General features: G+C 35.9%; 3 protein-coding genes across 3 annotated transcripts; 1 reads left to right on the forward strand and 2 right to left on the reverse strand.

Moving 5' to 3' along the window:
* ND-42 (NADH dehydrogenase (ubiquinone) subunit ND-42) lies at positions 1-7,277 on the reverse strand. Its single transcript, XM_028180978.2, has 5 exons — positions 6,981-7,277; positions 6,161-6,895; positions 4,872-5,045; positions 4,115-4,330; positions 1-157 (listed from the first exon to the last, which is right to left on the reverse strand). Exons 2-5 carry the CDS (start codon positions 6,863-6,865, stop codon positions 56-58), a joined length of 1,197 nt encoding a protein of 398 aa, XP_028036779.2. The 5' UTR covers positions 6,866-6,895; positions 6,981-7,277; the 3' UTR covers positions 1-55.
* A 647-nt stretch (positions 7,278-7,924) lies between these two features.
* Positions 7,925-11,556, forward strand: l(1)G0004 (RNA-binding protein pno1). Its single transcript, XM_028180939.2, has 3 exons — positions 7,925-8,272; positions 9,411-9,573; positions 10,673-11,556. The coding sequence occupies exons 1-3, from the start codon at positions 8,037-8,039 to the stop codon at positions 11,015-11,017; spliced, it is 744 nt and encodes a 247-aa protein (XP_028036740.2). The 5' UTR covers positions 7,925-8,036; the 3' UTR covers positions 11,018-11,556.
* LOC114247857 (EARP and GARP complex-interacting protein 1) lies at positions 11,544-22,895 on the reverse strand. The gene is made up of 10 exons (XM_089735948.1): positions 22,286-22,895; positions 22,015-22,204; positions 21,374-21,508; positions 20,656-20,802; positions 20,226-20,312; positions 18,341-18,532; positions 15,868-15,992; positions 14,596-14,697; positions 13,326-13,460; positions 11,544-12,576 (listed from the first exon to the last, which is right to left on the reverse strand). The coding sequence occupies exons 2-10, from the start codon at positions 22,054-22,056 to the stop codon at positions 12,414-12,416; spliced, it is 1,128 nt and encodes a 375-aa protein (XP_089592074.1). The 5' UTR covers positions 22,057-22,204; positions 22,286-22,895; the 3' UTR covers positions 11,544-12,413.
* Positions 22,896-23,270: the final 375 nt, after the last annotated feature.

Below are 23,270 nucleotides of genomic sequence, written 5' to 3' on the forward strand. Positions count from 1 at the left end.
TTTCATTTAATAATTATTTCATTAAATTAACAACAATCTAATATTGCACCCGCGTCTATATGTACTCGTGGTATTTGGGCAGCTTGTTCTTGAAGGTCACAGATTCGCCTGGCGCGTATCCCAGTTCGTAACGGAAGGCTGGGTGAGCAGAAATAACCTGAAAAAAAGTTATAAAAAAAAACTCAGACGTTAAACTTAGAAGCTCGTATTTATGGTTAAAATATTATTTATTACCGCACAAATATTATTTAATTAAAAAAAATATTAACATGTTATAAAATTAGTTCTAGTTAAAAACAGTTTTACATTTCTCGATAAAATGCGCCATGCTGTTTGGCACCAATAACGCAGCATCAGCTACAATGATACGATATCGGACTTCATACTTTATAGTTTAAAACTATTCTATTACTATAAAATTATCAAATTACTATAAAAATAATTTATAGGGGTTGCCATTTTCATTAACACTAATCATACCAAGACTTATAATGGTATATGACAAGTATTACTCAAAATAAACAAAACAAAACAAAAAATATAGTATAATAACTGTAGATTAATTGGTAAGAAAAAGTCGTGAAGTCAAATCTGCAAAAGCAATAAGATGATACCGTGTGCATGTGTGATTTTCAATGCAAAAGTTCAAAATGGGTAAGGGTGAGTCCGATATATTAGTATTCATTAAGGTATTCATAATACAGCTTGTATTCGTGTATCGGTAATCCGTCGAATTCTGATATGCTAATATTCCGTATTCACTCTATTCATAATATTAGCCAACTCACATCGGTCGGGTTGTATCTATCACTCGAAAATATACTGGCATACGCCGTACGTGTCTCGGGGATATCTGTCTATCACATTCATAACAATACTGCATGCGCTAAGAGTAAGCGAGATAAACTACATGTTTACATATTGAGCAATGAAAATAAGTACATATCATTATGAGTTTAAGGACTATTTTTTAATTCAACTTTTTACATGTCAAAGATGCTAGTGGGAATTTTTAAATGCATTACTTTTTAATGTTTGAACTTTCATTTCTTGATTCAACTAAAGATTCTACTCAAGGCAAAATAGTGCATTTTTATATTTATTGGAATAAAATCGGTGAGCTTTATTGTCATTATTTTAATTTTATTTTCTGTTTCCTTTGAATTAGTTGGTTTTAAAACGATAATTTGAAAAACGAAAGTAGGTACGGTAATTGACATTGTTTACCAATTTCATAAATTAAATTTTTTTTACACAAAATGTAATACTGCCACAATTAAATTAAGTGTTTTTACGTAATAAATTATGATGACAATATATTTTTGCGGTGGTATTTAATTATCTTCTAAGGACTTTTTAATATTTAAATAAAAGTTTCATTTTTGAATCGAAATGACTTTCTAACAGTTCGTGGATTATAATATTATAACTGTTGTGTACCCACTAGCCACCTCAGTACCATGTGAGAGAATTTTTCAAAATCTGGTAAAATCATTTCTGACCGACGTAACAGGCTTTCGGTAGAAAAAGTAAAAAAGCTGATGTTTTTATGCACCAATAAGAAATAAATAATATTACTAACTTGTTGTTTATATTAATGTACAATGTTGACCAAATTCTGATTTAATAATAATATTCATTTTAATGTACATAATATTACTTGTAAAATATTTAGATGAAGTCAAATTCCTAGATACAATATACTATTTATATTTTTAACTAGCTGACCCGGCAGACTTCGTAGTGCCTCAATCGATAAATAAAAGACCTAAGCTTTTGTCTATAATAAACTTAAAATAAACAAAAGAAATCCGTCCGACGGGGGACAATCAAAGAAAAAACAAAATTGTTATTTTTATTTCATTCCGAATATTTTCATATTTATTTTACCTTTTAAGCCTTCTCTGGACTTCCACAAACAATTCAAGACCAAAATTAGCCAAATCGGTCCAGCCGTTCTCGAGTTTTAGCGAGACTAACTAACAGTATTTCATTTTTATATTATTATAATACCTTAACTAATACATGAATATCCTGATATCTTAATATCCTTCGATAAAACGGATAAACGAGTTAAACTTAATACGGTAACGAATACCGTATTAAGTGTATTAATAATCATTAACTTATTTCACGAATACCGTATTAAGTTTAACTCGTTTACCCGTTTCATCGAAGTATATTAAGATATCAGGATATTCACGTATTCGTTAAGGTATTATAATATTACATCATGAATATATTAGTATTCGCTAATATTGACAAATATCGGTATTAACCCATCTTTAAAAATGGGTCATTTGACCCGTTATTTATACCATACCTTAACTAGTGTTATACCTATATTCGAAATATAAAATGAAAATTAAACTATAGACACTAGGTGGCAGCACTTTAGTAAGCTGTATTGTATTTGAGTGTTCTTACTGTGTATAATAAAAGTGATAAAATAAGTTTGTACTGCTTTTAATTTTAATTCTTTTCAAAAAGAAATCGATAACCCAATAAGTAAGCTCAGCTCTGTAGCACACTGCAGCATACGCAGTAAAAAAAATTACAATGTTAACAAACGCGGACACGGCTCGTTTAGTTTACTTTAGTTACTTCCACAGTGTCATGTCCTATGGCATTTTGCTATGGGCCAATGCGGCCGATGTAGAAATGATATTTATTTTGCAGAAAAGAGCTATACGTGCTATTTATAACATGCACTCAAGGGAATCCCTGAGGGAGAAATTTAAAGAAATTAAAGTTCCCACTATGCCATCCCAGTACATTTTTGAAAATTTGATGTATGTTCGTAAACATATTGAGGAGTATCCTAAAATGTCGGACATACATAATAGAAATACTAGGAACAAACACAAGCTTGTTGTGCCGATGAGTAGGTTACATAAGATACGAAATTCATTCGGGTGTTTGTCTGTGCGCCTGTACAACAAAATCCCACAACATGTTCAGAACCTACATATACATAGGTTTAAGAAAACTATTAAAGAACATCTGTGCAATAAAGCTTACTATAAAGTCAATGATTATCTAGAAGATTGCACAAAGTGGGAATGAGTTGCTCGCTCCGGGCATTTCAATTTTGTAGTAATTGTTACGTTATAACATTCATTGTAAAAAACTCATATTTAAAAAAAACATAAAAAAAAAAAACATATTTAAAAAAAAAAGACATGCCCGCTGAGTTTCTTGCCAATTCTTCTCAGGACGGAGGCTAGTTTTTGTGAATTGGCGGTAGTTCTTTTGACGTTCAACAAGTGTGTACTTTCATTTATGTTGAATAAAAATTTTTTGATTTCATTTAATAAAAGGACCTTTTTTTTCCACAGGAGAAAATCGTCGGATCCCCACCCGCGCGGCAGGTGGGGTGGGGCGTGGGGTGCATGGTATAAGTAGTTATAAATATTTTATGAACAGATATGAGTAGAAGGACTATTTTGTTATATATCCTGAAAAGCACCCCACGCTTTTTTTATAACAAAATCATTTTTTTACACTATTTTTAATACTAATTTATTACAATTTATTTTCTATTTTTTAGTTGGATTTTCTATAAAAGCGGATTTTGTTAGTTTTTTTAAACTATTATTTATTTTTCATGTTTTCAATTTTTTTTTTAATATTGAATTGTCATCGGTCCTAAGTATACCGAATTTCGAGTTAATACGTTTTGAAGGGGATCAAAATCATGTTCCAAGATTCCGTAACAAACATACATATGTCTGAAGCCAATAAAAGCGTATTAACAAATATTAAACATTCATTCAACAATGTTCACGATTGACTTCCACGGTGAAGAAATAACAACGTGTAACAAAAATGAAACCCGCAAAATTATAATTTACGTAATTACTGGTGGTAGAACCGCTTGTGAATCCGCGCGGGTAGGTACCACCACCCTGCCTATTTCTGCCGTGAAGCAGCAATGCGTTTCGGTTTGAAGAGTGGGGCAGCCGTTGTAACTATACTTGAGACCTTAGAACTTATATCTCAAGGTGGGTGGCGCATTTACGTTGTAGATGTCTATGGGCTCCAGTGACCGCTTAACACAAGGTGGGCTGTGAGTTCGTCCACCTCTCTAAGCCATTAAAAAAAAAAACCTCACCTTTTCTCTCTCGTAACTGTCCTCGGCGCTAGTTATCAACTCCGGTATGTCCAGTTTGGGGATGGCGAGCAGATTCATCAGCAAGTGCTTCTGGTTCGTGTAGAGCGCGCGCTGGTCGGCCCAGTCCACTTCGCGAGGCAAACGCCAGTCCTTCATCTTGGGCTCTTCACGCTCCGTATACTGGTCGAAGTTCAGTCGCTCTATGTCCTCGACGACCTGAATTTAAAATGTTTTATCAATGGTTAAGATGCCCGCAAGCTTTTTTTTTATTGCTTAGATGGAGCCCATAGACATTTACAACGTAAATGCGCCACCCACCTTGAGATGTAAGTTCTAATGTCTCAGTATAGTTACAACGGCTGCCCCGCCCTTCAAGTCGAAACGCATTACTGCTTCACGACAGAAGTAGGCATGGTGATGGTACCTACCCATGCGGACTCACAAGACGTCCTACCATCAGTAAGTACGCAAATTATAATTTTTCAGGTTTCATTTTTATCACAAGATTTTATTCCTTCACCATGGAACTCGATCGTGAACCATTGTTAGGTACGTATTTCATTAGCAAAATTGGTACCCGCCTGGAATTCGAACACCGATGCATCGCTCAACACGAATGCGCCAGACGTCTTATCCTTTAGGCCGCGACGAATTTACAAAATTATTACAACCATTATTAATAATGCTAGATATTCCCACAATTTTCATATAGAAAAAATCATTTAATTAACTTAAAAAGAATAAGAAATGAACAAACCACTTCGACTTCACCTCCTCCGGTCCAGTCGTACACGAGCAGCTCTGCATGAGTGGCGATATCTCTCAGATACTTGTTTTTGTACTGCTTCTCAATTTCAGTCAGGAAGGCCGGTGTGAGAGCTTTGCTGCTCACCTCGTGACTGAGAGCACGTTTTTTAATAGCTTCTTGAACCTGTGAAAGTTTTACATGCACTGTATGGGAGTGTATCTATACTAATATTATAAAGCTGAAGTTTGTTTGTTTGAACGTGCTAATCTCAGGAACTACTGATTCGATTTGAATAATTCTTTCAGTGTTAGATAGCCCATTTACAGAGGAAGGCTATAGGCTATATAACATCACGGTAAGACCAATACAAGTGGAGCACCAATAAAGAATGTCTGAAAATAGGGGTTTAAATAGCTCCTTAACATTCTATAATTCAAAAATATTTACACTTTCTACGTAAATGAAGTAGGGGGTAAAATTTAGCATTATGCCAAAGTAATTATTCCACGCAGACGGAGTCGCGGGCAAAAGCTAGTATAATCATAAAAATGTATCTTTTCATTACAAGTAAAGGCAGACCAGCATGCATCCTGTCTGCAAGTGAGTACTTACTGTCACTCATGGACTTTAGCAATGACAGAGACACTGCCAAGCATCTGCCTACCAATGCCAATTAATATAGGTATATAAAATATACACTAATGTGACTGACGCATTTACTTATTAACATCAATCTACAGAAAACTCATGAACTTTATTTTATATATTTTAGAGGTTGAATAATTAAATTAACTTTAAATTTATGACGACTGTTTAAGTTATTCTAAATACTAGCGACCCACCCTCGCTTCGCTTCAGAAACTGTAAGTTATTATTGATTTCTCCACTATTTAATGGATTTTATTATACATATAAACCTCCTCTTCAATCACTCTATCTATTAAAAAAAACCGCATCAAAATCCGTTGCGTAGTTTTAAAGATTTAAGCATACATAGGGACAGACAGATATAGGGACAGAGAAAGCGACTTTGTTTTATACTATGTTTTTTTTTTATTGCTTAGATAGGTGGACGAGCTCACAGCCCACCTGGTGTTAAGGGGTAACTGGAGCCCATAGACATCTACAACGTAAATGCGCCACCCATCTCGAGAAATAAGTTCTAACGTCTCAAGTATAGTTACAATGGCTGCCCCATCCTTCAAACCGAAACGCATTACTGCTTCATGGCAGGGTGGTGGTACCTACCCGCGCGGACTCAAGAGGCCCTACAACTAGTAAAAGTAGTGATTACAAACCTTGGAAACAGGAAGATCCAGATAAATAACTAGATGTGGACGCATTAGCTCCTCAATTGTGTTTTCTCGCAGTTCATAATAAGTTGACCTGACTGCCTTACTCAAGAATTTCTGAGAATACATAGCTTCCAAGAATACAAAGTCAGAGTAAGGGGACCTCTCCAACACAATTCCTTGGCCAGTATTGAACAGGTGTGCCAAAGCATCAATATACTGACTGTACCGGGCCACATACATCATTATTTGGAAGTTTGCAGCCAAGCGATGGTTAGGATTCTGATTGAAATTAACATGGTCAAAGGTCCTAGTGTCCTCGGGTACTTGGTCGTCGAAGGACCTCAAGTCGACGCCGTTCGGACGAATATAGTGCAAATCCATGTTAGCTTCGGGGAAATGCTTCATACCCAAGTCATCGGCTAGGGAGGCTGCAAAGGCGGTCTTACCAGCAGCTATCGGCCCTTCCACGATGATCACTTTGCTGTTATCATCAAACCTGTGGGTCGTGCGGTCGATTAAGCTGCGCAACCAAGTGTAGTCCTTGTTGACATAGTCAAAGGGTGCAGGTTTCGGTGGAGGAGGTGGTAGCGCTTCGCGCATGGCCCGCCCGGAGATATTCCTATTTTGTACAAACGTACATGCTGCTATTTTCGTACCCTGAGTTGGGCTGATAACTTTAATTACAGCTGTTCTGACGAGAGTAGCCATTGTGGCTAATGTACCTTATGAATTGTGAAACTGCGAAATATTAAATAATTTCGAATGATTAGGTATTTGAATCATAAATTGAAGCGTTTATCTTAAATAAATCACTTTTTCTCACCTTAAATCAATACATAACAACAAATCGCAGCTAGAAGATTTGTGACATAACCATTTCAATACGTTCAGAAACAATTAGTTATAGTTTTTTTGCAGTAGCAGCGTTGAATTGTCCCAACTTTTAATAAACATTAAAATTATTTTTAAGTACCTACGGATTAAAAAAAAAATATTTCTTTATGCCGACCGAAACTTATTACACATTTAGTAATAGTTCAAAAACCCTTTTTTGCTATGATATATTTTTGAACGCTTTTCGCTCGGATTATGTTCATAAACATAGATAGCTCTTAGAGTCAAACTGAAATTACCAAATATAGAGAGTATAGGCGTTGGGCAGGACATCTTGCGAGATATACGGATAAAAGATGGACATTAGAAACCACAACATGGGAAGGACCAGTGGGCAAAAGAAGAAAAGGCCGACCAAGGGGCAGATGGATCGAGGAAATAATAGCAGCAACTGGAAAAGAATGGAGAAACAAAGCCAAGAATAGGAAGAGTGCAGTAAGCTGGAGGAGGCTTATACCCAAATGGGGTTCCAATAACACAATTTTTTATTTGATAAGGTGTTTTTTCTTTCTTTGTTTTTGGAAATAAAATGGGCTTATTATTATTATTTATCTGTGAAAGTGTACAAATGTGGGAAAATAAAACAAAGCCGCTAGACGTAACTTCTCGGGATCCTCCAAAAAGTCCACTGAAAAAGTGTCAGTAAATGACCACCATTTTACTGAGATTATATTTCATCCCATATCATCTCATTTTATGCCATGGTTCACATTAATCAACTTCATTTCATTTCGTATCATTATTCATATAAATAATAATATATGTACATATAAAAGATTAGGCAGTATGGTATAATGCCTTTGCCTTTCCAGTTAGAAAAATAAAACTACTACTACTATGTTAACGTCAACGGTGTCAAAGTCAACAGCACATTTTCTTTCTTTTTGTTTTCCAACACGTGAAACATGTGATTGTTTTACTTTGTAATATCAACTGATATTTAATTACCATTAAATTTCACCTAAACGACGAACCTTCTCACAAAATGGAAACGGAGAACATAAGTGTTGATGATTTTTTGCCGGCTAAAAAGACGGTGAAGCTTAAAAATATAAAGCGCAAAGCTACAGATGACACCGGAGATGGTATGGAGGTTGAAGAGCCCACCACTGGGGAAAGCAATCCAAAAAAGCCTAGAAGGAATCGAAAAAAACATAAAAAAAGTTCAGACCCTAATGAGAGTAAAGTTGCAATGCGAAAAGTTGCGGTCCCAGCTCACAGGTAAATTAACCTACAAAACTTCGTAAATGAACACACGAACAATTGTCATAAGGCCAAAAAGAATAATAATTGTACCATTTAATGATTGAACCACTTTGATTTAATCATGTGTCAGAGTTCAATCAGTGTTCTTGTTGAGTTCATTGAAATTGACGAGACATGCCACCTAACCCAGGGAGACAACCTACCGAGTTTTTCACTCGATCTTGTCAGTGGGTCACGATTCAGATCCAGTGCTAGACTCAGTGAAGCACTGCAGGTCTTCCTAGAGTAGGTGCTAGTAACTTCTCTCAGGCTGAGACCTTTAAGCTCCTACTAGTTAGGATGAAACAAAAATAACTTCTTGAGCCTACCGGAGTTCATTAACTTGAGGAAAAAAAAGAGTAGGTTCTAAGTCTAATAAAATATGTACTCATCTTCTTCAGTGACTTCTACAGAGAGAGAATAACATTGAGTAATAATGTAATAAGTTATACTGAATATATTCAATTATCGTGGATTGAAATTTTCAATGGTTTTTGTTAGGGTAATACTAATGAAATTGAGATTAAAATGGTTCTGGAGGCTTAAATTTTTATATACAATCTATTATATAGTTCATTACAAAATATACACAAAAACATACATAGTTCATTACAAAATATACACAAAAACTGAAAAAACTAGCTTGATCTGATTCACCTTGGCTTTGGGGTGAATCAGGTTATGTATGATAGACTTTTTCAATAGGGCTGGCACTATTTAGTTGTTAGGTAGATGCCTAACTTTAGGTAATTCACTTTTTAATATCTTTAATGAGTTACAAAATTTTGATGACTAACTTAAACTATGTAATATTCTTAAACACTAAATAAAAGTAATTTTCAGTTTAACCAAGTTAAATCTAACAACTCAAAAAAAGTACTGTGACATCCCAGATTTGTCCCTATTCTACCTCTAGTCCCTATTTCCCCCAGTCTACTGTATTGAAGAAAGCTGCACCAAACTGCAATGAAATTTTTCAATTTGCATAACTACTATACAATTGAGACCAAGACCTCAAGTCTCAAGGGGGGTAGGTGGGTGTGTCACACGATGTAGGACATGAGCTCATTCATCCATGAAAGACATATAATAATAATATGAAATTTGTTTTAAGATATACACCACTTAAAGAAAGCTGGCTGAAGATTTTTACCCCGATTGTTGAACACTTATTGCTACAAGTAAGGTTTAACACGAAAACGAGGAATGTCGAGATAAAAGTTGGACCAGAAACAAAAGATATAGCAAATTTACAGAAAGCTGCTGATTTTGTAAAGGTAATTTTTGTTATTATTAAGAGATATGGAACAAGGGACTATGAACAGTACCAATAATAGATCAGTATACCTTTAGAATTGAAGTAGCTTAACTAAAAATGTTAAGAAAATTAGTTTTATACTTTGATCTGTGTACTTATAAACATGTATCCTATGAGTGCATAAAGTTACATTTTGTTAATTTAAAATTAAAGTTAAATAAGTTCAAAGTATACTTTCCAATTCTTTTAAATCCAATGCATACCTTAAACCACTATGCTGCCCATTTCTGCTGTGCAGCAGTAATGTAGGTTTGAAGGGTGTGGCAGCCTTGCAACTATACTGAGACTTTAGAACTCATATCTCAAGGTAGGTGGCAACATTTATGTGTATGGGCTACGGTAACCACTTAAAATCAGGTGGGCTGTGAGATCGTCCATCCACAAAAGCAATGAAAAAAAAAAACGAAGGTATGCACTTTAAGCTTAAAGTATTAAAATCAAAATTGAAACATGACAATTCTTTGGTATCTTTCTTATATAAAAAACAAGACTTCTGTATTAAGCCTTCAATTCTAAAGTTGCCATATATGTACAAAGAAGATCAATGTTTCATATCTGGGAACACTTTCTTGACAAGTGACTTTTTTTTTACTTTGAATGATCTTTGACAGTGGCATACCAGTAGATTGCAATAATGCTAACCAAAAATTGCAATGTAGATAAATGTGGAACTACATACTTAAATTTCATTCTAAAAAAAAAACATTAACATTACCGATATAAACTTCTAATTCATTAGTTAACTATTGCTATTATTATTTAAAGAATATAATTAATCAACAATAATATTTATTTATATATAAAATTAATGTCTGCATGTTTATCTATGTGTTGATTGTAAAAGTACTGATGTATATTTCATCAGCTCTTATTTATAGTTGTTTTTAGAAGAAACAGTTTTTTTAAACTTCACTAAGTCTGAATGCCTTGAGAAATACAATTCAACCTGAATTGTATTTCTCTACATTTTAAAGATATCACTTATATATATATTACTAGTTATTTAGATATTTCTAGTTGGATCAATAGATAAAATGTAATTTTGTTTCTCATTTCAGGCTTTCATATATGGCTTTGAAGTTGATGATGCCTTAGCGTTGCTCCGGCTAGATGATTTATTTGTCGAATCGTTCGAGGTTAAAGATGTGAAAACACTAAATGGTGACCATTTAAGTAGAGCTATTGGTCGTTTAGCTGGAAAAGCTGGTCGAACAAAATTCACAATTGAAAATGTAACAAAAACAAGAATAGTACTAGCAGACTCAAAAATTCATATATTGGGCAGTTATCAGAATATCGCTTTGGCAAGACGGGCCATATGTAATTTGATAATGGGATCTCCGACTTCAAAAGTTTACGGGAATTTGAGAAACGTCGCTAACCGAGTGGCTGAAAGAATATAGTTGTAAAATGTAAATAAATCTATGTATTTAAATGAGTGGTAATTTCATTTTGGATATTATCTAGCTCAGAGAATACATTGCAGTAAACGTCTTGGTTATTTAAGGTACTGCCCTACATCTTATTGGTAAAATATAACCATATCGACGCTTGAAAGGCAAACGTGACTAAGCGACAATGCGTGAACTTTACAGTAGACTAATTTAAAGTTGAAATACCTGAAAACAAAATTTATTTTATCGAATCTAGCTGTAGTAGAATCTAGCTAGTAGCTGTAGGATTGAAATGATTTTAATAGACCTAGAAATATATATTTTTTTGTGCATCGAATATGGTTATTGCCTATCATTTATGTATAAATCAGTTATTGTCACTTAGTCATGTTTGCCTTTCAAGCGTCGATATGTATTGTTTTTTGTTGAATGCAAAAAATCATATTTCGGTTCTCATTATATTTTTTTCCCTGGTAAAGGGGCTATTCCAACTGCTCACGGACTGGGAATGATTGAATTTAAATAAAACATCACATTTAATAATCATATTATATCGTTTTATTCATTATCTTGTTAAAAGTCTTAATATTAATAGTATATAGCTTAAATAGCTTGGATGCTGTAATCTGTATTTATGTCAATGGATAAACCCGAAAATCTAAGATTTTACTATTGCAACTGCCGTGAACTAACAATGTGAAATATAAAATTGAACAAAACGTTAACGGATTGACATTGTCGTGTTTGAAGCATTGGTTCTCACTAAAATTTAACATACGTATTAAGCTGAATGACACCAGAATCTTTAGTGTTGATATTAGAAATAATAATAGCGACTACTAATCTGACGTTTTGACAGTAACACGAGGAGTGAGGTTGTTATTTTTTTTTCTTAATTTAGTATTTTTGCAGATTTAAATGTGTAATAACCGTGGTTTATTAACTGTATTGCATATTATTGGAGAATGAAACAAAACCATTGGACGTAGCTTCTCGGGTTCTTCCAAAAAGTAGATTTCAAAATTACTTGGGTAATAACCAGCATTTTACTTTCATTGTGTTTCATTTAATTTCATAGAAATTGATTCCATTTTCAAATTTATTAACTAGGTACATTTCGATTCGCTTCAGATTATTTTCATATATCAAACTATGTATATGTATTTAATAATAATTGTATTTTTTAATACACTTGACTTTGCAACAATGGCGTCACAAGAAGCCAATTGCCATACTTAAAAACGAAGACATTTTTTTAACATTGATTTTATTTGAAGTTTCATATATTTACTAAAATTTCGTTAGTCTGTCTCATTTTCAAACTGTGTTCTAATAAATTATATTATGAATTGAATATACCATCTACCTTGGCCTTGAAGGTGTCTTAATTGAGTAATTTCAAAGTTCACAGTAGAAGTTTGTATTTGAACGGTCGAGGGACACGCGAGATGACAAGCCTTGCATCGTAACTCAGGGAGGCGAAGGTCCAGGGCTCCACGGTGCTCCACTCGCTACAGTAGACGGAGTCTTCGTGCTGCTCGTAGGACTGCAGCACGCCGTCCTCTAAACTGTAAACAGGGAATTTTTAAGCATTATTATTGTAAAAGTGTTAGTCTGTGGTCAATCTGAGAATAGATTAATATTGGGGAGTGTTCTTATGTCGGTCCCTAATCGCGACGATCCTCCCCTTCTGGGGAGCCCGGAGCGAGTGAGCGCCTAACTAGTGCCGCGACCCCCCCTCTGGCTTGTAGAGATGGGGCCGGTGGCGGGCTCCTCGTTGTTTCGCTGACTGTTGTACTCGCTGATGTAAATAGTAGGGTAGTGTAGTTTTAGTTAGTTTGTAATTAGTTTTAAGAAAAAAAAAACCGCAAGCAGAGGACAACACGATACCGAAGGGCCCTGCCGCCAGGCGTAATTCCCGGAGTCTTTCAAGCCCATCGTATTATGTATATGTATATATTTTTGTCGATATAGTGTAGCCGTACACGCTGCGAACAACACTCCCCTCTTATTCTCGTCCTGCAACCCACATCACCCCTACCCTGTGTGGCAGGAAGCGTCTGCCCGGGTAGTGGGGTTTGCCCCGAAGCCCGTTCCGTGCCCCCGTAAGGGGGTACTACGACCCCGATAAGATTAATATTGTTTGTTTTTAATATTATTTATCTATAGTATAGTTTTGGCGAAATCTGTGATTATATTATAGAAGTAGAATAGTGTTTGACAATAGAACCATAATAAACATAAAATTTCAATTAATTATAATCGAAATTCGATTACTGCGGAACCACTAGTATATATACAAAGGTTTTGTACTTACATTTTCCCGGTCTTTTCGTTATCGTCGTCCGGGTCGCGGCAGATGCTAGCGGCCGCGTACAACAAGCCCCGACCGTCCGAGCTGCCAGTCAACAGTAACTGTTCGTGGTAGCTGTTGTATCTTACCGTCCACACCCTGTATATCGAATGAGCGTATTCAGACATTAGAAGAAGTTTAACTTCTTTAACGGCAAAGGGGAGAAAACTAGAGAGCTTCAATATATATCCGATTTCTTATGAGTAAACTAGGGTGTCTGGGGTGTGTTCCATTTAAGCTGTTGGTTCGAATATTTTAGTTCCGCCAATTTTTTTTCATAGAACGTAAGCAGTAATTATCGGTAATTATCGATCCACCAAAAACGCTCCTAAGTGCCATGACGTCACACAATTCCATTAGACGATAAAATATACGGAATGACTTACCGCTTTTTTTTTTTTATTTTTTTTTTTTATTGCCTTTGTAGGCAGACGGGCATACGGCCCACCTGATGGTGAGTGGTTACCGTCGCCCATGGACTTCAGCAATGCAAGGGGCAGAGCCAAGCCGCTGCCTACCGAATTCCCTCAGAATGTACCACGCATATTACTGAACGACCTATCGCTTCCCTCAGAATGCATCACGCATATTACTAAGATCAACAGTCGAAGCGAAACTTCTTTCGTCACAAAAAAAGTAGAATGTAGCGGAAAATGGCTGTGCCGGCAGAGAAGTTTCACTTCTGTACCATGTGCAAAAAATTTATAAGTTTTTATTATTGTACACACCACAGTGTCCACAAGATCGACTAATTCTATTTTCGTTTATGTTTATTAATAATTTTAATATGAAAAAATATGTAAACACATTGAATACCATATTTCGCTAAGTAACTTCATTTTGCAACGTATTCAAGTTTGGCGCGTATTATTATGGTATAAGCCGCGCCAATAAAGAAACGAATCTAAAATGGCGGCGGCGATCATGCGCTCTCACTCTAACTATTGCTGTCTTTAGTCGCACACGGCGCGTACTGCATGCAAAAAAAATATCAGTTCTGACATTGTTGTTGAGATCGAGTTTTTTCACTTTCGAGTTATGCAACTTAGATGACTGACAGCAAATGTTGTTCGCAAGTTGCATCCCAGATTTTTTTACAATAAACAATTTTTCTTTCTATCTTTGTTTTTATTTGTTGACCCTACTATTGGTCAGTGCAGGACATATACGCCATTTTCGATTCGTTCCTTTACTGGCGCGGCTTATACATATGTCGGTATGTAACACAACTTACCAGTGAGAGTGATCAGTTCTGTTGAATATAGGCTCTTTCCCGTTCCTATAGTCCCATATGTTCAGCGCTGCGTCATCACCCGCGCTGGCCACGTGGAACTGGCTGTAGACAATATCAGTGTGGTTAGTGCGAGTTTTTTAACGTTCTCTATAGCGTAAAAGTTAACTCAAACTTGTATGGAGTTGGAGCGTTTGCGTACGTTTGCCGCTAGGGGCGCTGCAACTGCATACAAATTTTAGTTAACTTTTACGCTATCGAGAACGTTAAAAACTCGCACTAAGCACACAGGTCAAAGGAGTACAATGGTCTGCCCTATTTATCTGGCTCAAACTGCACTGATCTAGAGCTACATCTTCTGGACCAATCCTTTATAAACTTCTGTCGAACCCCCCAGAACATAAGACGTATTTTTAACGTAAAACTTCCGACTATTGTTACACGCTGCGAATGACGTAACATTTTCAACAAAGTAATAGAAAGTAATTATAAATTTTTATATATTAATTTTATATATTATATAATATTTGAAATGAATTAAAGTTATATGTAACCTAAGATCATGTTAAATCTTATTATAAACTAGCCGTACTCGCCCGCTTCGCTGGGCATTTAAAATTAACATTATTATTTATTGTTATTATCCCTATCCCTATAAGTACATGTATTTTCTACAGAAAATACCAAGTTTCAAGTCAATTGGATGCATGGTTCAGTAGTTATAACGGAACATCCGTAAAAACCACTGTAGATTTATATATTAGTATAGAAGTATAGATATATGTATTTTTTTAAAATTACATTATAAGATATTTAACTAAAACGCAGACAATATTAGCTGCCAATATTGTCGGATAGCTATACCAGTGATTTATTAAAATTAAGTTTGTAGCATGACGATTTTTACTGGGGCCGCATCCAGTGAATTTGCCACGGACCCCTGATAGCTCCGCCACAGCAGGCTGCATTCAATAGGTGATGTCCACGAGCAACGGTAACGCGCTACCAAGTACTTTGTGAGGTCGTCTACTTATTTTATGTATTTAAAAAATGCCTTTGTTTTCTGATGGCATAGATTAGCATTAGTAGCAATCTCAGTGACGTTATAAATGTTAATCTATAACACAGATTTTTGTAGGCAACGACTTCGTTGTGCATTGCTGAGGTCCATGAGCGACGGTAACCATTTATCATCAGTTGGGCCGTTGGGCTAGTCTGCCTACAAAAGGCAATTAAAAAAAAGTGGACTTATTTTAGGGAAAGCATGTTATTTACCGATTCGGATTGAAGTCTAGATCCCGAACTAATTGTCTATGCGCGTTGTCTATGCTCCAAGATGGTTTCGAGCAGTCGGTGCGCGTGTCGAAGCATTTTATGTGCATATCTTGCAGAACAGCAAACTGTTGATATGAAACCAAAGAAACCAATTATTCTTTTATCTTCTTAATATATATAAACTACGTGTCACATTATTTGTCCGCGATGGACACCTAAACTACTGAACCGATTTTAACTTCTTTTTTTTTATATAGGCCATAGGATGGTTTTTATTTCGATTAATGGTCGTAATATTTATTAATTAACAATAAAATGATTTCTTATGTTGTTGTTGATATTGTTATTAATTGTATGTTTCATAAGTCTAAAACAGATGGCGCCTTAAATCACATTGATTCTCTCTGACATTAACATCTCATAGATGGCGCTGTGTTAAAAATACCAAAGTTTCACTTAAGCTACAATTAATGGCACAAACACCACGTGTTGCTGAGACTAAAGTATAAGTGAAATTTATTTCGTAGTAAACGAAATACAGTGTTATCCAATTGGTCTTTGTAAATTTTTGGTATTAGCATAGCCAGCCGCGTGTTTTTTTAGAAACAAAAACCTTAGCCATAGCTTTTTTTTTTGTTTCCTACCTAAGCTGATAGCCTTGAGAGGCTGTCAGCGTAACCCTAACTTTAGTAGGTGAGCTCACGGGGCTCAACCTGACGATGTTGCTAACACGAACCCTAGCAAGAGCCGTGCTTCGCAGAATCTACCACCGGATCGGAAACGCGACCCACTGAGAAGATCCGGCGAGAAACTCAGTGGGCTGTGTCTGAGAGTTAATTTACTCGTCGAGCCCTTCGTCGCAAGCGACGGGTTCGACGAGAACGGTGACCGGTGCTTGAAGTACCTAAAAGCACCGTTAGTGGATCGGGAGTATCCGAGATGACGTGTTTTGGGCGACGTCGACTGCTTTCCACTCTGTCCGCAGGATCGGGAATGTAGTTACCGGCGGCCACGATGAGAGGGTTCTCGTGTCGTGCCGCTTTATCGAAGTGGCGCATGGACGCCGACTGCAGATACTTACTGATGGACTCTAAGTCCAGGTCGTCATGGAGGTCGACGTTCCTGACGAACCACGGGGCTCCGACGGCTATCCTGCAAAAACGGGATTGAATGATTTGAAATGATTTTAAGTGTATGCGGGCCGCGTGAGCGAACACTACACTTGCATAGGTCATGACGGGGCGTATGCAAGTTTTGTAGAGTGTCACCTTATTTCTAAGGGACATTTTACTTCGCCTGCATATCATCGGGTAGAGACGTCTTAGAATGAAGGCGGCACGGTCGCGTACCGTCTTGATGTGAGGGCGGAATGTCATCCTACTGTCGAGGGTGACGCCTAAATATTTGACTTTCGGGGCCCACGGTATGGGCTGGTCAAACATCGTGATTGGGCGAACGGCGGGGGCGGAGGTGTTGACGCGCCTAGTCGGGAGGGGGATGCTCAGCGTGGTGTTCGGAGGGCGACTCCTTTTGAAGAGCACCGCTGTGCTTTTCGTGGGGTTGATGTCGATGCGCCACTTCCGGAACCACTGTCCCATGGTGGTAGCTGCGGTCTGAAGTCGTCGATGGAGCAACGCCTTCTTCCTACACGAGTAGTAGATGGCGGTGTCATCGGCGAAGAGCGCCAGATGGGTCTCCGGAGACCGGGGTATATCATTGATATACAAACTAAATAGTAACGGGGAGAGGGCGGAGCCTTGCGGGACTCCGGCTGTGACGTGACGGGGCCGGGAACGCGTTCCCTCGACTCGATATCGGAACGAACAGCCATAGCAACGTGTGGTCGGGTCTTCTAGTTATATTATATTACTTTACTGTACATTTTAAGTGTTAACTATGTTTACCAAGGGAAAATCAATTCTAGGCATTTATAGATAGAGGTCATGTATCCTGAGAATATCTAGAGGGGGTGCCATTGCAAAGCATACAAGCCAGAGGAAGAATTGTCTAAATTAAAAGATCTGGAAAATAAAACTAAAATAATATTATAATAATATGTCGTGTCATGTCTAATAATATGTAATAATATGTCATAATAATATGTCGTGTCATTGTTCTTGATTATGGTCCCAGATAACATAGCCTGGACAGTTCCGAGCCTGTTTTTATGGCTATATTTTTTTTAATGACCTGGACGTTTGTGCCGAGCCTCTATTTAACAATTATTGTTTAATAACAGTGAAATGGAACGTAATTTAATGAAATTGTTGTTAACTACGAGATAATATGAAACTATGGGAATTTATGGAGTGCAAATTCGTTTTTTGGGATGATGATTTGTGCATCTTAGCAGAAACATTAAATTAATATTTAAAAAAAAACAATTTCCTTAACGTCATAATTGACGCCAAGAAGTCTGTGTATCACGACGCAGTAGCCCTAAAGATGAGTAAGCCATGATTTTAGAACGCACCTGAGTGTGACCTTGATGCGGGTTCCACTTGCCGGCAGTGAGCTTGAGCCTGGTCCGACCGTCAGATTTCATGCTGCACACCGCAGCTCCAGAGCTCACGTCGTGTACCCTCACGCTGGACTCGTATACGACACCCAAGCGCCCCGCGTCTGTAGGATGCCACTCAGCGCAACGGATCTCCTCTTCGGCCTTCTAGATTTTTTTTATGACACATTGTAGCGAGAGCACTGAGTTCTGGCTCATTCAGTCTGCAGATATCGTGGGGACAGAGAAACTAAAGGTCGTAGATAAAAAAATAATATATCCTACTATAACCCTATGGTAAGAATGGTCAGGAAGTATAACGATTTGGCTAAAAGTCATGGAGACCTTGATATTTTTTAACCTTGAGTCTAGCTCAAAGGATATGCCAGTTTTTTTTTTATTACCCTTGTAGGCAGACGAGCACACGGCCCACCTGATGGTGAGTGGTTGCCGTCGCCCATGGACTTCAGCAATGCCAGGGGCAGAGCCAAGCCGCTGCCTACCGTACAGTGGCCAGTTGTCGATATTGAATGTGTGAATTAATCTTGATCATGTTATAACCTGGAAAGGGATTAATGTTTGTGTTGGTTGTATTGTAGTTATCTAAATAATGGATACTTCTTGTTGTTTTTTTCTTTCACTGGAACTCGTAATTTTATTTGTAATTTTGTTTTTTTTTGTTTTCAATAACTAATTTAGAGGCTCGCTCGTTATGTACATTAATATGGGTTTGCTTGAGCGCATATATGATTTAGATTGAAATCCAGATTTGGTTACTATTTGTATGATTTAGTTCATATGTAATGTAGTGTAATGATTATGATTCCTTTTGTGCATCAATGAAAATAAATAAAAAAATATTACAACATTTCATTGTATAATGTTTCAAATGTACAATCACTGTCATTCTTGTAACTTAACAAAGAAACTTATTTTCTAGATGTAAATAATGAATTCAATATGAAAGTAAAGAGAGGGAGGGTCATCCTAAAAAAAAATTATGTGTCCGAGGGTTGAGATGTTGTATGATGGGCTTGAATAGTAAAAGAAATCATGCTACATCGACCCTACACAGTGGAATAAGAGCAAAAGGATGAAGAATAAATAACGAATTTAATAATTAGAGATTACAATATAGTTCAGAACAAAGATGGCAATGTTAAACTTGTTGATTGATTCTTTATTCTAACTAAAATAACAATGGGAAGATGCCTTGGTTGTATCAGTGTTTGTGTTTTATAATGTCCTTTTAATAATATGAATGTCAAATTATAAAATAGTATTTGAATAATTAGGATTAGCCTAAAGTTTTCTCTTCAAAATGAACCAAGGGTGATTTTAAGAACAATATTAGTTTCCAAAACAGTTCAAAATTAAGCTTGGAAGATTTGAAAACTAAAACAAATTTGAATTTACCTCAGAAGATACCTCATCATCCTCCTGCCCATCTCCCAGTCACCTAAGGTCCGCACAACATGTTTTCTCCTTCCATACTCCTCTATCATATATCATTCCCCTCTTACACAGATCGGTTGCGTGTGGTGGGCGCCTAAGAATACCCCCAACCCAAACTTAGCTCATGGGTATCATAGAAGGCGACTAAGAGCCAAAGTCTGACCAAAGCCAACACAACCTAGGCCCAAGGTAAAGCATTCCCAGGGAGGGTTGACGTGAGGCAGGCGGCCTGTCATAAATTTATTTGATAAAACTTACAGCAACATGAGAACTTTAGGATACCTATAGATTTTTTTTATTTCGGTAAAACTCAAAACGCTTGACCATTATCCAAATTGGTCCTTATCGATTTCAGCAGTATTTGACTTAGATTGACTTAATTAAGAACTCAATTTAAAGTTCTTACCTCTGGTTTAATGGTTATCAGTAATTCTAAGTCTTCAGCATTACGTCCTTGTAATGAGCTTAATTCGTCCAGATCCTTGGGAATTACCTACAAAAGAATTATAACTGAATATGATTGACAGTAAATTGAGATCACCGGTTACTGAATAACCAATTTTGAATAAAAAGGTGAAATGGTTGAAGTTTCATACTTAAGAAATCCTTTCTTCCATCAAATTCATACATATGTGGAGTACATATTACCTTAAATTAATGTCTGCCTGTCGAGTTTAAATGCTGGTAGACAAATTGCTCAATAAGGGTTCACAGAGCACATTATTCTTTGATGTTAGTTCTTCCAATTTTTGGATGGTTACTATCAATCTAATGAACATAATATGGTGAATTCTTAGATTTAATTATTTTATTACTAATGTAAAATTAATACTCACTTGTAATGTAGGAAGCTTGAAGATAGACACCCCCATAGTGCATTGCAAGGTATTAGGATCATAGGTGTTATGAGTTGTGACGAGATTAGCAGCATCATGTGGTGAACAACGAAGGTGCCATATCTCCCCGATGTCGTGTTTGAAAACCTGTACAATTAAAATTAACAGTTTTTATTTATCAAAATTTTTAGAGAAGTATATCAGCGGTAGACCATAGTAAGACTATCATTACACAGTAGCTGGATTTCATTCCAATTTATGAACTCAAACAAAATCCCACAATGTAATACTCTCTAAAATATGCATCTGCTAAATCTCATTTCAAATCTTATTGTTCTGTTTATATTTATTGAATGCAATAAAATTTACTTTGTGTGTTTCAAAGACTTCAAGTTCTCTTTCCGAAGGAGTTTAATTTATTGTTGATAAATATTATTCTTAATTTTGTAGCCATAATAGACTTCTGAAACAGTTCTATTTAAAAAATCGCACATATGCCAACTGGTACTGAAACCATAACAAGCTTCTCTTTCTCCTTTCTGTCCTATTACCCTCTACTGAGGTGTAGGGCTTGAATCAAATTCTTTCATTTGCATCGGTTTTGGGTAGTTTGTTCTACCTCCTCCCACCACAAGCTTAATTATACAAAATTAAACCTTAATAGTTCTAAGTTTACGATATAAAGAATATCAGAGTAAAAATTGATGTTTTATCTGACCTTAGTATGCAAGGCTCCAGTATCTTCCTCTAACTCAACAACATGTACTTGATTTGAGTTTGGTTTGAGGCTCTGTGTGCCAATCAAGAACCTTATTGCCTCACTTTCAGCATATTGTGGTGATAACGATCTAGTCTGAAACACAATTTTTTTTTTCAGATCAGTGATTTCTAGCCTACCAGGTATTGTGATTACTAGGATAATAGATATAACAAAGTGAATTCCACCTTCAGGTTGTCAGGAATTCTACAGTCAAACCGGAACTGGTTTGGAACAGAAAAAGGCAGTTTAACGTAATTTAACTCACAATTTTGTCACTGTTACACAATTTACAAACAATAGGTACTCTATTTACGTATTTTAGTTTCAAATACGCGTCATATCTATAGCATTAAGAAAGTAGTATTAAAACATCCAAGGGATAAGTGATGTTTTTGGTACATTGTCAAACTTGGAATTGGAATTTTTAAAATTTAACTATGGGATTATTTCCCTTTTTTCGCGTCAAATCTATAGCCTATCGCATTAAGAAAGTAGTATTATAACATCCGAGTGATAAGTGATGTTTTTGGTACATTTTCAAACTTGGAATTAGGATTTTAAAAATTGAATTAAGGGATAATTTCTCATTTTATTTTTACCTGATGCTCAAGTCCGTATATGATGGAGTTTCCATCCTCCATTGTGATTAGTATTTAAGTTGTATTTTACATTAAATTAGTAACCGTAACAGGTGCGAAGAAGGTTGAAGGTTCCTCTGTTTCGATTATAAATTATAATAGGTATGACCCAAATTGTCAGACGTTATATCTTATACTGTTCGAAAATTATCTGAAATACGGATTTTAAATTATTTTTCCACAGACACGAAACCATAACAGCATAATCAAAATAAATAATTAAATAAAATACTTTAACATGTGTTATTCCATTAAATACAAATAAGGATAAAAACTACACTTTGAGACTTTTTTAAAACAACTTTTTGTCAGAAAATATACGGTAGGTACCGTATTTAATAAGCGTAATCTAAGAAAACAAATGAAAAATAATGAAAATTCATCAAATTTGTTATTGTTTTTTTTTTTCGCTGGATTGGTTTTTTTTTTTTTTTTAAGAGATTTTATGACCTGGTAACTAACACCTTTAAGTCATGTCTTATTTTACTTTATTTTCTTAATTTTATGAAAAATGATAATATGGAGTGAAATGAAATGAAGATGATTAATTTGAGACATTAATCAACTGGGATGAAATTTCATGAAATGAGATGATATGGGATGAAATATAATCGCAGTAAAATGGTGGTCATTTACTGAGATTTTTTCAGTGGACTTTTTGGAGGAACCCGAGAAGTTACGTCCAGCAGCTTTGTTTCATTTTCCCACATTTGTGCACTTTCACAGATATTAAACAGTTAATAAACCACCATTATTACACATTTAAACCTGAAGAAACACTAAATAGACAAAATAAAACAAATCACACAACTTCACTCCTCGCGTTCCCGCCAAAAAGTCTTGCTGGATTCGTTCATTGGACAGGCCATAGATTATACAGGACAGGCGAAGGGAATAAATAATGCCAATTCTGTCTGTTTTGGGTTGTACATTATTTATTGACTTTGATATCGATTTAATATGATTAATTATATAAAATTTCATAATTTATCATGCTTAAAACATACAAAAATAATAATTAAAACGTATTTTATAGGATCTCAAGAAAGTCGATGCCCTAAAACTATTATCTATATGTATTTAAATTCATTATGGAGCCCTCATCCGAAAAATCCATTTTTCGGTCGGAATCTATTGATCATGACACTAATCATAAATACCACTTTAAAATATGTCATCAAAACATATTTAGACATTCTGTTTAGATATTTCGGGAA

Source organism: Bombyx mandarina, chromosome 20 (genome assembly GCF_030267445.1).
Source record: "Bombyx mandarina strain Sakado chromosome 20, ASM3026744v2".
In the NCBI taxonomy this organism is placed as follows: Eukaryota; Metazoa; Arthropoda; class Insecta; order Lepidoptera; family Bombycidae; genus Bombyx; species Bombyx mandarina.